At 40.3% G+C, this 15,311-nt stretch overlaps 1 protein-coding gene across 1 annotated transcript in view; it reads left to right on the top strand.

The window, feature by feature from the left end:
* Positions 1-15,311, top strand: part of SLC24A2 (solute carrier family 24 (sodium/potassium/calcium exchanger), member 2) — a 96,526-nt gene that overhangs the window by 79,656 nt on the left and 1,559 nt on the right. The window contains exons 9-11 of the mRNA XM_010008434.1: positions 8,566-8,694; positions 14,053-14,142; positions 14,590-14,756. Coding sequence (XP_010006736.1) covers positions 8,566-8,694; positions 14,053-14,142; positions 14,590-14,756 — 386 coding nt within the window. The remainder of the gene's footprint in view (positions 1-8,565; positions 8,695-14,052; positions 14,143-14,589; positions 14,757-15,311) is intronic.

Raw genomic sequence — 15,311 nt, 5'->3', positions numbered from 1 at the left:
AATGTTGCATCTTCCTCAGGGATTTTGTTCTACTTTCAGCATTCTGTCTCTTAACCTTTAGCTGGTTGCCACAAAGGAGAAGACTGTTATATAAAACTTCATGGTGTTGTTGAGCTTGTATGAGAAAATGGAAGAAAACTAAAAGGACACTGACAGTATCTCATTAAATGTTTTGTAGGGTGCCCTTCAGAGCAATCATCTTTCTGAGAAGTCCACTTGTCTCCCCTCCCCTCTCCCCCGCCACCTTCTTAACTAGCATTCAATTAAGTGTGTTCAGTCATAGTAATTTTAACCTGTGCCTTCCCCAAAAATAGCTTCCAATCTGAAGATAACACCTTTTCCTCCCACCTACACACACACGCACACACATGCACGCACACACACGTGCATGCTTTCACCTGTTTCCATGGAAACCCCACTGTAAAACATTTGCATGCCAACTGTGTTAGGCGATAACTTTTCCATTAGAGTAGAAGGCAACTTGTATGTCGTAGGAAGATGCCACTAATGCCTTATTGTTGTCATTGGATCTAAACTGCTTACCTGAGCAACAGTGTGGTAAGGCATGTTTTGCCTTCCCCATCACAGAAGAGCAGCATGGTATGCTACATGTCAGGACAGAGGCCCTGGTGAGGACAGACTGACAGATCTCACCTTCCTTAGAGTACTCATTGCCTTTCCATCAAGTTAGCATGATGTGAAGCTGAGTAGCATTGTGTTCTCTGTCTCAGGCTATTAAACATTTCTATTTTGTGGAGAGAGACTAGAGGAGATTAGAACAGCCTTTGTTTTAAGGCCATGATATTTCAGTATGCCTGGTATTTGTGTGATTGATCATTACAAATTAGGCTTTTCCAAAGCCTAATCTTCTTTTGAATTGCCACACTCACCCTAAAGTAAATGCCTGCCTCTTGTTTGCTCTTCATAACTTAATGAGAATGACAGTGCCATTGAAAGGGAGTAATCTCTGTTCTCTCAAGCCTGCTTAGTTGCTAGTCCACATTTGGTTCTGCTTTATTCTAGTTTGACTTACTTGAAAACTAGGACAGTGAAAAATAACGTGAAGACAAAGGCTTATTCTTCAGATGTATCTCCGTCACACCATAGCTGTTGCTTGTCCTGGTGGGCTGACTGCAGTTTTGACTATTACAGGTTTCGTATTTCTTCTGAAATTCCCCAAAGAGTGCTGGCAGTAACATGGACGTAAAAAGCTGCAGGAGCTGTGTTTTCAGGTGTTTGTGCAAGAGCCTGAGAGGACACAAGCAGCAATAGTAGAATCTTCAGCAAATACCTGCCTCTGCCCCTCCCATAGGCTCCACTCAAAAGGTAGCTCTTTTGAATGACTTCACAGTGCAGAGATGATTAATGCAAGTTATCTGCCCTCGAAAGAGTATCCATACATACAGAATGCATTCTGAAAGCTCAGGGGTTTACTCCTTGCTTGAATTTTACTCAGAAATTCATGAGGAAGGACATTGTTTTCTCTCTTAGTTAGGCCATAGAAATTGCATAATACTGTACTAGTGTAGTATCTCACCTCCTTTCAGATTATTTTTTTTTTCGAATGACAGGTAGGAGAAGATAAGTGACCAATCCAAGTTACACACAAGAAATTAAAAGTAGATACTAGAGGCTCTTCTAGAAGTCACAGTAGGGCTTCAATTGCCTTTGTCCTCTGCCTTGCTAGTGAAATGAATTAATGTGGGATTTGATATTCTAGAGAAAAAAAAAATAAATCTCAGTTCTGAAAATCAGTCCTTACTTCTGAGACAGTTATCGTTTTGAGACATCATAATTTTTCTGATTTGATCATTCTGAGAAGTTGGGTTGTACAGAGCTCTTCACTTCCAAGAAAAAAAAAAACACAACAAACAAAAAAACCCACAAAAAAAAAAAACAGCTCAACAATCTTTTGAAGCACTATCAAGCAAAGAAAGATATTGCCTACTTATGGGTTGTACAATGTCTGTATATAAGCAAATTGAATTACAAATAGTTCTTGTCTGAAGTTTTCTTTCTGCTGGAGTCCTAGTGCTAATTTTTTATTGATTAATGATATCAGAAGTCAAAATGCACAAGAAAGGTAGAAGCATGAGAATGTAAAGTTCAACTCTCCAGCTTAGATGGGCTAATAAAATAATCCTCAGAATATAATATTTATAATTCATATGCTGTAGCTGTTTTACCATACAGACTAGCTAGTAAATAGTGGCAGATTCAGAATTTCAGGTAAATTTGAGGTGGTTCATATTACTTGTTTTACATTTTGTCCTTCTGTCAGGTAAAAAGTGTAGTAATGCAGTTTGATATTGTTCCAGAAAAGCAACTGTTCTTTCTCAGATAATATGAGCGTAAGCCTCCACGGAGACAATGATTTTATGATTTTTGCTAGGAGCAATGTCTGCATTATGACTTTGGCACATGGGAGCTTGGTATAAGCTGTTGTTTATAAACAGAATGGTTGTTGATGAAATGTCATCATATGTTTCTATTGTTTATATAATGTGAAACACCATCATTTCCTCTGGAAAAATTTTCTTGGGAGACTGGGAAAAGTTGTCAGATTGGTCCTGCAAACAAGTGAGGCATATCTTCTGTGGTATTACAGGCAAGTATTATGTAGGTGCTCTTGGATGACAAACTTGTGAAAGATGAGGGGTCTGGTGATTTAGTACTCTTTTTTTTGTTTGTAATTAGTTACATAGAAGAAGATCTGAAGTAGCAAGAAGAGGGTTGTGAATATACACAGATTGGTTTAAAAGACAATAATATTTGTTACAGAGGTATGAAAGAGCACACAGTTCCAAACAACAATTCTTATCTCATTTCTTCAAATAATGAACTTATCATGACTGTATTTTTTGTTGTTTAAAGATGTACCTTACTAACCCTAGTAGAATATGCAAGGGGAACCTTCTCCTATTAGAGAATTAATTTGGTTATCATTATTGATTAATCTTGCACTAGGACACCATGTCCATGCCATCTAGGCATGAGTATACTTACTGCAGATGTATATGTAACAAAAAGACAGTGCCAGAGACAAGAGGAAAAAAATGAGAATGCCATAATACAGCTAATGAAAATTTTATAGAAACATATTAATGACTGTCAACAAGGCCAAGTTCAAGATCCTGCACCTGGTTTGGGGCAACTCCAAGCACAAATACAGACTGAGTAGAGAATGGATTGAGAACAGCTTTGAGGAGTAGGATCTCAGGGTGTCAGTAGATGATAAGCTCAACATGAGCCAGTGATGTGTGCTTGTGTCACCGTTTGGCTCAGGTTTGACAACAACGCTCTCTATCCTCTCCCTCTCTCTCCCACCCAGGTAGGGAAGGAGAGAGAGAAAAGGAGAGAGACTTGGATGGATTGAAAACTAAACTACACAGCTTTAATTAAACACTTATGATATAAGAAAATATATACAATTATATACAAATGTGTTCAGGAAATGCACAAAGCCCCTATTGCCTCCCCCCACCCCCAGCAACCCCCACAGCATCTCCTGAGCTGCGAACAGTCCCAAAAAGTCCCAGAGCTGCTGCTGGAGAGAGAGCAGAGTGACAACTGTCAGGAGAGCTTGAGCCTGGGGGTCGACAGTGATGGATGGATGGAGTTCTCCCCGGACAACGGCCATGGAGGGAAGAGAAGGGAAGAAGAAGCAGGAAGGAAGTTGTCTTCTGTGATCTCTGACCTTCCTCTGAGCTTACGTAGATATATGGAATGGAATATCTCTGCCCAGTTTTGCTGTCTGTCTAACTCAGCCTCCTACGAGGGGGCCACAGATCTCTCTGCAGTGTCTGAGCTGGCAGAGTGAAGGTGTGACCTTGAAGACCCAGCAGTTAGGAAAGCATTCCATTCCTATCAGCCTCAGTTGGAACACTCTGGTACTAGTTAAAAGAAAGCTTACTGAAGGGGAAAGAAAAAAAAAATATTAAAAAAATTGGCTTCATCCTGCCTCAAACGAGGACAGCTTGCATCCCAGAAATCCAACCGCATCCTAGGCTGCATCAAAAGAAGTGTCGCCAGTAGGTCGAGGGAGATCATCCTGCCACTCCACCCTCATGAGACCCCACCTGGAGTACTGTGTCCAGTTCTGGAGTTCTTAACACAGGAAGGACATAGAGCTCTTGGAGAAAGTCCAGAGGAGGGTCATGAAGATGATTCAAGGGCTGGAGCACCTCTGCTGTGAAGACAGGCTGAGAGTTGGGGCTGTTCAGCCTAGAGAAGAGAAAGCTCCAAGGAGACTTTACAGTGGCCTTCCAGTGCTTGAAGAGAGCCTACAGGAAAGCTGAGGGGCAGCTTTTTAGCAGGGTGTGTACTGATAGGACAAGGGGTGATGGTGGAAGAGGGGTGATTTAGGTCAGATGTTAGGAAGAACTTCTTTACTGTTAGGGTGGTGAGGCATTGAACAGGTTGCCCAGGGAAGCTGTGGATGCCCCCTCCCTGGAGGTGTTCAAGGCCAGGTTGGACAGGGCTTTGTGCAACCTGGTCTTGTGGAAGGTGTCTCCCGCTTTTCAGGAGGGTTGGAACTAGATGATTTTCTAGATCACTTCCAACCCAAACCATTCTGTTATTCTACAATTCTATGATTAATATGAAAATCTAAAAGCAGCTTCTGGCTGAATGTTTAATTTGTGGAAGATGAAAATACATGTCACATTCCAGTATTTCTTCCCTGAGTGTCCATGTCTGAGCATTCCTAGAAGCAAGATGCTGGTGTAAGTGGGCCCTTATACTTAATACATCTGTTTCTTTTTTTCTTATTCCAGTCAATCTTAACATATTATAAAAAACTGTAGTAATTTTACACTACTTTATCCTCTCCCACCTTCCCCAAATCACATATTGCCTACCAAGCATCAGCCTTTAAGTGCAACCTGGGAAGAAGTCTTCAAATGATCGTGCTGGGTAAGAGAAAGTGATGCTGGTGCCAGTGATTTCTGCCAGAAATGGTACTGATGTGTTTGATGGCTGTGTAGAATACTGAGCATTTCTATTTCATTTGTATTCATATAAATAGATACTTCAGCTACATGTTCATTACCGTATTCTGAACAATCCTCTCAGATGAAGTCACCAAAAAGGACTGGGAAGTGTAGAAGAGATGTGTTTTGCATGTACAGCTTCAGGTTTTATTTGACTATAATATGATCTCTGTTTCTGTGACAGCATTTAAATTTAGGCTTACATTGAACTTCGTGTAGATACTGGATGTATCATCAGAGTTCATGTCAACTAATACAGCTTTTCCATATGTTCACTACAGTATCTTTAAAGCTAATTAGCTACAGAGTCATAGCAGGAAATGAGGTTTGGGGTAGGACTTGCTTGCGAGTGATTGGGTACCTCTAGAGCTGGCCTAGAAGTGGAGATTTTTGCATAGTGATGGCAGGTATGTCAAAAACAAGCAGAATATTCCTCCCTTCTGATGAAGCATCTGGAGGTCAAGTGAGATACCAGAAACTACCTAAAATAGCATAAAAATATGTGTGTTTAAGCAACTGAATTCCATTGTCTATGTTGTGTAATCACCTTGTTTTTCTTCCTAGCATTGCAGAAGATAGTTATACTGAACATTGCAAATGTTGCATTTTCATCATACAGGCTAAAAAAAAAATAAGAAAACTATAGTTTCAATGTTTCCACAGGCTGGGAGAATGCATATTCAGTATGTACCATGCAAACAGGCTGGAACCACAAGCAGTGCATGTAATCTGTGCCATAAATCCATGCTGAGTCATTTTATATCACAGCTGCTAACTCCAGAGCATGACAATTGCATTTGTGTGGTTTTATAGCTGCCAAAATTGCCTTCTTTTCATGTCTTCAGCCTCAGCGGATAGTTCAGCATTGTTTTGAAATTCATGGAAACTAGATGTACAAATATGTTAAACTCCCTTGGCTGGTGCCGTCAGATGAACTTCGGGTTTTTCAATCATGGAGATGTTTACAGGGCACCAGGTCTGCTAGCAAACAATGGCATAGAACTATAAACAAGAGGGAAAAGGATTCTTGGCCAGGAATTAGTGGGGCTCATTGAGAGAGCTTTAAACTAGGCATGAAGAGGGTAGGGGACAAAACTCCTGGATGGTTTGATTTCCAGGACACCTGGCCTGCTGGCATTGGATAGGAAAACCCTGTCCAGCAGGGGACAAGGAGGCAGGAGTTAGCAGGTCTCATTCTCAGAGCTTTAAACTAGATTGGAAGTGGGACAGGGTTGTAGCTGGGTTTGAAATAGTGGAACATTGTTCTACTATTAATGAAGACCAGAAGGCCTCCTGCCTCCCAAGGGTGCCACCAGTGTGCTCAGCTCGCTCCCTGAAATGCCTGCACACCAATGCAGCCAGCACGGGGAATAAACAGGAGGAGTTAAGGGTTATGATCTGGTGGCAATTACAGAGACATGGTGGGACAGCTCACATGACTGGAATGTGGTCATAGATTGCTGTGTCCTATTTAGGAAAGACAGCTCAGGCTTCACTGCAAGATGGTGAACAGCTCTAGTCATATGAATGTTTACAAATATGTTAAGGGTGAGTGTCAGGAGGATGGAGCCAGACTTTTTTCAGTGATGTCTAGTGCAGTAGGTGCAAACTGGAACATAGGAGGTTCCATGTAAACATCAGAAAAACCTTCTTTCCTGTGAGAGTGACAGAGCCCTGGAACAGGCTGCCCAGAGAGGTTGTGGAGTCTCCTTCTCTGGAGACATTCAAAACCCACCTGGACGTGTTCCTGTGTGATGTGCTCTAGGTGATCCTGCTCTGGCAGGGGGGTTGGAATAGATGATCTTTTGAGGTCCCTTCCAACCCCCAAGATTCTATGATACTGTGATTCCTTACTTCCACTGATTTTTGGAAGGTCAGCATTTGAAAATTAGATGCTGATTCCAGGTTACGAAATAGGAAATGGAGATCCCAGTCTGTAGCATTGGTAATGCATCCTGGAGTTAAAATAGTGAGAAAAAGGGGTTTTGCCCTTCCGCACTGTAAGCTCAAGTTTGGCCTTTCATTTTGGGGATAGTTGTCTTGGGGAGAGGGATGAAGCAGTACAACCTGAAGGTGAAAACATCTCAAACAGGTAGAGCAAAGTTTCTCAAGAGACATCTGGCAGATCTTCATACGTAATTCTTTGTGCTCCTTTGCTGCAACCAAGTTCATTGCCTGCCTCGTGGTAGCTTGTTTGGCTTAGACACAAGACTAGAATGAGACCCAGTAGTGAAGTACAGTGAGTGTATGCTGGTACAGTTCTGCATGAGCCAACTTCAGTCTTGATTTCCATACATTTTGAAGACTCACGTGCAAACTCAGACTAAGGTAAAGCTTTTGTTTTGATTAAATGCAGTTGTTAACCACAGCTAATCTCTGAAGATAGCAATTCAGGAGATACTTTGCAACTCAGTACTGTTTATGAAGCAGTCATTTTTGGATCTTTATTCCAGCTGACGCCACTGCTTGGGTTATACAGAGGCCATTTAGAAAGAGTTACCTAGGCAACCCTTCCATTGGTTCTTTTGTGCTCAAATTTTACTTCAATCATCGTATTTCAAAGCTGAGCATCCATCTCTGTTTTTCCAACCAGAATGGGAGAGAAATTGATTTGGTTTTAGGAAGCAGCCCCACAAGCTCCTGTGCCATCCCAGTCCCCCAAAGTCAGGCTTCAATAGGTTGCAACAGTGAAGTGCAGATACCATCTGCCCGTTCTGGTGAAAAGCTGAAAACTGGAGGAAAAGCTAGCCTTTTAAGCAGCTCAGGAGCCTCTGAAGTAGTCTGTGGAGTGTGACATATTTGGTTTATGTACCTTCAAAAAATCTTTTAGTAAGGATACGTGTTCGCTTTATTGTCACGTTACAATCATGCAACTTGGGAGTTTCACAAAATGTAGGAGTTAACAAAATACTGTCTTCTGTTGACATCAACACGTAACTGTCTAAGTAGCTGCAGCCTGTCAATGTGTCAAGATGTAAATAGGGGGTTGCTTCCAGTCCATCAGTGGCGGGTGATACAGTTGTGATGGAAGAGCCTGAGCTAAAAGTTGAGCTTGCTTCTGTAGGTACTGATCAGTTCAGGTATCTGGGTAGTTGAACAATTCAGGAGTTTATTATAGTGGAATAATAAAGACTCATTCTTCAATCAGAATCAGCAAAAAGTAGAAAAAAATATTACCAATACCAACATACAATGACTTTTCATCCAGACCTATTTTGATCCCTGACTAGCCTACATCCCAAGGGAAAGCCTGTGAGAAGACATTTGAGGCACAAGGTTCCCCTCCAGGGTGAAGGCATGACACTGCTCTGTGAATTCCAAGGGACCAGCGTCACTGGCAGCATAGCTGCAAAGGCACATCCTCAGACAGCTGAACTCCAGAGTAACCTCATAATCTGGCCAAAACCTTTTTACTGTGTCCTAACTAATCTTGTGAGGTAGGTGTGGTATTAATGCAATGTTTTCAGACCCCAGGGCTTCTCACTGAAACAAAGCAGTCCTCAGGACTTATTTTTAAAGATTCACTAACTTCATTCATCCATCAATATTCTGCTCAGTGTGGCTTTTCTTACAGAACGAAGAAGATGAGGACCAGCCTCTCAGCCTGGCCTGGCCTGACACTCCACGCAAGCAGCTCACCTACCTTCTTGTGTTGCCCATTGTTTTTCCTCTGTGGGTTTCTCTCCCGGATGTCAGAAATCCTGTAAGTAACTGTTGTTAGAAGTTGGTATGTTCTGCACAACAGAGTGGCTCTATAGCAAAACGTCAAAAAGGGAATGAGTGGATTTACATAGAAATAGAGCTAAGATTTTTTTTTTAAATAGCTTTTTCTCTGAAGAGGAGGTTACCATCAGTCTTCAAATCTTCAAATGAGTGCTTATGGGCAACTGGTTGGTAATAGCTATATGAAGATTGCCGTCCATATCCACTAATACATCGTAACACAAAGTGAAAGCTCTTAAAACTTATGCATTCTTAAAACTTTTACACATCTGCATTCCTAGATCTCCGTTGAATTGTAAGAGTCAAGGAAGTCTGTACATCTGCAGTGCCCGAAAGAGTATGACTGGAAAGATTTTAGGCTTACTAATTTTTTTCTGCGGTTCAGAAAGAATGATACATGTTATTACTCTTATATGCTTGTTTCACTAGATATCTGTCTCCTACTCATAATTTTAAATTTTTATACTAGAATGAGGTCCAGAAGTCCTCCCATGTGTGTCAGAAAAAAACTTGCTGTGAAATCTGTGAGGCAAAAGTTAAACCTAAAATAAAACTTAGATAACTGAAATCGATTATTTACAGATACTTTAAAAGTTAGGCCTACTACTGTGGGCTTGATTTGCAAGTCAGAAACCCAAATTCTGTATCAGATTAGTCAGATTAGTGTGTAAATATGTAAAATGAACACTTGTGTACTATATACGGATTTGAGGGACCACATGGAACCTTTGACAGCCTCTGTAGATGTTCACTTTTAAAAAATTACTTCTCCTATACTCCTAGAGTCTCTTCTAAAGTATACTTTTATCTCCACATAATGGAGACAGTTTAACTGTATTCACTTGTTCTATACCAAGATATATTTAGCTCCATGGGACCCAGAAGCGCTAGGAAAATCCTTTCATGTACAAGGTCTCTGATTATAAAGTTAGAAAAATCCTCACTGGCTTATTATGCTGTGGTGTACAGATATGCAGAATTTTATTTACTTAGAGTAGATTACGCATTAGTTCAACCAACTCCTCAGCTGATTCAATAGCTGACATGTTCTAATGTGTGTTTAGTGCCTTAGTAATACCTGCTCACATCAACCAAGGATATATGAAAGTCCTTACATTGATAATGTTACTGGCAGTACACCAGAGGTATCCGTGCCCATGGGATATTTTGCACCTGACTTTTTGTTCAGGTGTTTTGAACAATAATGGGTATTTTCCCTATACTAATAGCTCATTTCCCCTGTGGCCCTGTGTGGGCCACAAATGTAACTGCTCACCCCTAACAATAAGGAATATTGAAAGGTTGAAAGGAAAATTATGTGACCCAGGTGGGCCAGTGGCAGAGACTGAACATCATGTCTTCACTATAGCCATACTGCGCTGTTCATCCATTTGTCTCACAGGCCAGAAACATTACTATCAGGGCTCTGTTCCTGCTTCACTGGACCCATATGGGGCAGTGCATTGTATCTCTGCACCTTCCCTTTACCAGCAAAGAGGTACAGCTTACATCAACTCTTGTTGCCATACAGAGATGCACTGTTACCAAGGGGAAAAGGACAAGATGTTCCTGCACAGATCCAGTTACAGGAACAGGTTCTGAGTAATCAGATTTAAGCACCATCAAGTATGAAAGGAAAATCGAAGCTTGCAATGTAGATAGATTTAAGTGTGAGACAAACACATGGTTATTTAAAGTGAAAAGTAAAGTAAAGGTGCTGGTCGTAATGCTGGCTAAAATTAACAGTTACTTTGCAAATCACTATATCACTCACTGTCTTTTGGGATCAGGCTTTTGGAAGAAAAATCTTCATACTTGGATCCTCCTTGCTTCTGAAAGTCCTGTTTTTCATACACTGACATGAAAACAATAATGAAATGCACCAAGAAAACGTCCTTAAGATTGCTGGTAGACCGGAACAGTACCAATCCAACCAATCTACAGTGAAACTATAAAATCCTTTCTCTTTTGCTAAAAGAAAAAAACACACAAGCTGAATGAGCTATGGCTCTTCTTATTTGTCTGTTACCATGACCACAACAGAATCAACTGGTACTAAACTGGGCTCTCAGTCTTTACAAGGCACCATCACAACAGCTACCAGAAAAGATGGGGAGAAGTAGTGCTGTCTGCTGTCTCTGAGTAATTCTTTTGGGAAAATGCTTGGAATTGGCAGCTCTCTATATTTCCAAGAGCAAGTGACTTGCGATGAGATGAATCTCAAAAGACTGCTGTAATTGGTTACCAAATAAGCATGATTATTATTGTACTCTGGAAAGAAGAACCAGAATCCAAAAAAAGAATCAGCACTCTCATTACTGCTTTTAAAAAAGTTAATCTATGTGCAAATCATATAGCAGCATCTATGGGGTCCATTTGTGGTCTCATTGTCTGTAATATGTATAGGCTTTAAATTCTACCCTTTTTTTGAGTCTAGATGTTCCCCTTTTAAAATAGGTGATTAAATCGGTAAGCCTATTTAAATACTCTTAATCCTGAGCTTCTGCTTATCAGTTAATTTTACTGGGAGATGATTGGCTGACAAAGGCTAGGAATACACACACTGCAAAGTTACTGACTTGTAATTCTTAACCATCCAAATTCTGTGGGTGTCTGACTCAGATAGGCAATGTCTCATTATTTTGCAAGAACTGTTTGGTATGTATAATTGCGTTGACAGAGAGCTATTACTGGCCAGTACAGCCCTTGCTTTATTAGTTTTGCCTAAGTCAATGTATGCTTGTATCTTGAGTGTTGTATAGTGATAATCCAAATTGCACTGCTCTGAGATGGTCTATGTAGATTTTGTGACCAACTGCAACAAGCTTATCACTTCATCATCATATTCACTGTATTTGGCATTGCATTTTGCCAGAAAATCCCAGTTTTTACAAGGACATAAAAAAATGTTGAAAGTCAAAAGAGTTGGCTACTAAGAATGGTCAAAAAGAAGTGCTAGCTATTTAGTTTAAAGAAAAGGAATTGCTCTTTGCATTCATTTATCTGTTCCAGACCCAGTTCTGCTCCCAGTGTTGTCAGATTACTATTTTACCAGCCAACTTTATGTTCCTTTCAAATTGTGTTTCTTTTTCAGGCTGAGGTCTTCTGTCTCCAAATTCATTTTAAGTTTTTATTTTTGAAATTAAAAGTCTATCTGAGTGGGTTTAAATACCAGAAGCTCATAATCAGATTTTCTGGTCTGATAAAAATTTAAACTGTTTTGAAAAAGTAACTCTGTTTGCTCTGTAAAGAGTTAAGAAGCAGATCGAGCAAAATAGCTTGAGCAGTTCTAGAAACCATGCTTGTGACAGTAATAGAGTTTACATGAAAAATATATTTGCAGGTGCCAATGTGGCTGTTTATGCCTATATTTAAAGATCATTGATTTAAAACACCTACTGGAATGATTGCTTACTCCAACAGAAGTCAGAGTATTTTTTATTTGATATATGAGGGGATTGGAAGGGTTGTTAAATCTGTACCATCTTCAGTGTGTGTTTCTATGTATCTGAAATTGTAGAGTTTTATAGGTTGTGTTAGTCAATGTTTACGAGTTCAATTTTCAGGAGGGCATTTAGCACTATGCAGAGCACCCCCAGGGCGTGAGTAGGTGTTCTGTAGCACAGCCTACAGCTGCACCTGCTGCTAGAGTAGATATGGACCTTTTAAGTGTTGCATCCTGTAGATGAGTGTGTACAATTGCCATTGCTGACTTTTCCTTTTTCCTATCAGTAATTACTTGATCTCATTCCATTGACATCAGCAGAAAGTCTACACCATTTCAATGAACTGCCGATCAGCCCTTCTCTTTCCCAATTCAGCAGACAAAGGACAGTGTTATTCCCACATGACCAGTTCTAGTTCACTAAGCACCTCTTAATCCACAGCCACCCATGCTGATTAGTTAGTAAACATGAGGCTGTCCCATATAAATGCCTCTTGTGTCTGTTACACGAGAAAAGCTATCTGTGCCGCTCTGTAAACTCCCTAAAAATAGGGCTTTATTGTGACCTGAACAAGCTGAATTGGCAAAATCCAATAATTATTTTATCTCTCAAAGTCATATTCAGGGAAAGCCCTGCTGTCCTGTCTGCTCTCACACCACCTAGGAAGGACCCACAGGCTTAGGCATTTTCTGGTGCAACAGCAGCAGATCTTGCAGTGGAGAGGGGAGCAGAAAAGGAGAGCAAAAAGTGGAAGCAGCTTTAGCGAGGACTTAACTGGAGGAAGTAGTGCAGGATGGAGCAGCTGGAGTAAGTTACTCGAAGTGGTATTTCCACAAGCAGTCCCACTGGTTATCCATGAAAACGTGTAGGATTCTGCTGGTGGTACATCGGAAGTCATCTAGGGTGAGGGTCTGTGTTCAGAAGGTCAATGCCCATAAAGAATGTGGTTTCATTCAAGACCGTTAGCATTCACTTACATTACAAATTTCATTTTAAACACTAATTTGATTTAGACAGTGATTGCCTGGTACAGTACTGCAGTCATGTTTTCTTTCTTTAGTGGTTAACTTGATCTCTTTGTTACAGAGATCCAGCTAGCCAATAGGAAATATGCATGATGCAAGAGACTGGAAAGAATAGAAACCAAAATAAATCGTTAATCCGAATATAACCTATTCATTGCCTAGAAAAATCCTATCTGTTCAAAGCTGGACATTAGTAAGGGAGACACTGCAAAATATAATGAAGTTATACAGACTTTTTAATTCATTGAAGGACCTCAGAATGTGTTTTACATTTTTTGTAACAAACTTTTCTACAAAACAAAGCATGGCAAATATGTGCTTAATCTACCTTCTGTAGAAGGTAGAAAATGGGTTGGGTTCCCAAGAAAAGTAAACACCTGCTTACGTTTTAGATGTGTATTTGTTTAGCTCTGTCATATGGCAGCCTTTGTTATAGTAACTGTGAAAGGTGTTGCACATAGTTATTGAGGTGTATCTGAGCAATTTGAAAACTTTCTTTCTGAATAAGCAGAAGTTATTAATAAATTTAGAAGCCAAACCACCATTCAACTAAACACACATGCACACTGTGGCATAACAAAATATGATACAAATGACAACCCAATACTTGCCAATCATCATCTGAGTTGCCAGGAGTTATTTTACAGCTGAAGTAGTTGGAAGAACAGGTAAGCATATAGCAGTGCAGGGAGTCAGTTTCATAACATTTTTAAAATTTATTTTTATCATCTGATGATGATGATCAGAACAGTTTGTCAGAACAGCTGATGGGAAGAAATGAGAGGCTGCTCTTTGAGAAAGGAGTAAGAGTACAGCACATCAGCCTTCAGCATAGGTGTTCACTGTTTCTCTCTGTTTGTGTTTCAGGGGTCAAGAAAATTTTTTCCTATCACATTTTTTGGCTCAATCAGCTGGATCGCATTTTTTTCTTACTTAATGGTCTGGTGGGCACATCAGGTAAGGAGGTGGTATTGGTACAAAATACTAGCCCTACATTGTCCTTTGCACTGTGAAAGATCATTGGAGTCCATCATCTACCTCATGCTAAGTAGCACTTTATGTTAGGACCTGCAGCCATGGCTTAAGTAAATCACTACTCAGTAAACGGAAAGTAGTTCAGAAAGCTGTCGTCGTCCTGATTGCAGGACTTGATCATTCTTATAACATCAGAACCATCAGCAACCACTTATCAACACCTACTGGTTCTATTTGACAGTCTTACCTTTCTCCTGAACTATGGAAATCTGTGAAAACAAGTAATTGTTCAGTCTTGCCTGTATTCCCCAAGCTAGTCGGCAAGTTCCAAGATGATATTCCTGGCTACACAGGTTTGCAGCAAAAAGCATTTCTTCACCTCAGGGTGGTGGTGGATTTTTTTTCTGTTTTTGCTTTAACCTTTTTTAGGTTGGAGAGACCATAGGTATTAGTGAAGAAATCATGGGATTGACTATTCTAGCTGCTGGCACATCCATTCCTGACCTTATTACCAGCGTTATTGTAGCACGCAAAGGTCTGGGGGACATGGCTGTATCCAGTTCTGTTGGAAGCAACATATTTGACATCACAGTGGGGTAAGTCCTACAGCAAGAAAATTGTGTCTTGTTTTAACAAGACCTGCTCTTCCCATGTTGCTGTAGTTTTGCCAAGGTATTGCCCACAACAATTTCCTGCCATTGATACTAAAAAGGAGAAGGATGCAAATAAGCAGTGGATGTTACTATTTTAAGTGCTCAGAAATCTTTAGATGTTCATATGACAGAATTGACAGAAATTTGTTGCCTAATTTGTTGCAAGTGAATTGCACTTCAAAAAGTATTTAAGAGTAGTGTTCCAAGAAGGAATTACTGAAGCTTTTTATGATTTTGTCAGATTGCTTTTGGTGACATGTGACTTCTTTATATACCTGGCAAGTCCCAAATTACAAACCAATTTGCTAGTAACACAAAGGACCCATTGTATAGCTCTGACAATGTGAACCAAGGTAAGATTGTGCAGAGATGTGCTATTTACACTTTACTGCTTCATGACAGCTCTAGGATAATGATGTGTGGCGTGTAGTTGCAATTCAAATTCCTTTGCAACCTTTTGAGGCCAAGCTAGACCAGGTTCAGAAATGTTGTAACTTA

Source organism: Chaetura pelagica, unplaced genomic scaffold (genome assembly GCF_000747805.2).
Source record: "Chaetura pelagica isolate M959 unplaced genomic scaffold, ChaPel_1.0 scaffold232, whole genome shotgun sequence".
In the NCBI taxonomy this organism is placed as follows: Eukaryota; Metazoa; Chordata; class Aves; order Apodiformes; family Apodidae; genus Chaetura; species Chaetura pelagica.
The sequence above is the reverse complement of the archived record's forward strand: the minus strand, read 5'-3'. Positions and strand labels throughout refer to the sequence as shown.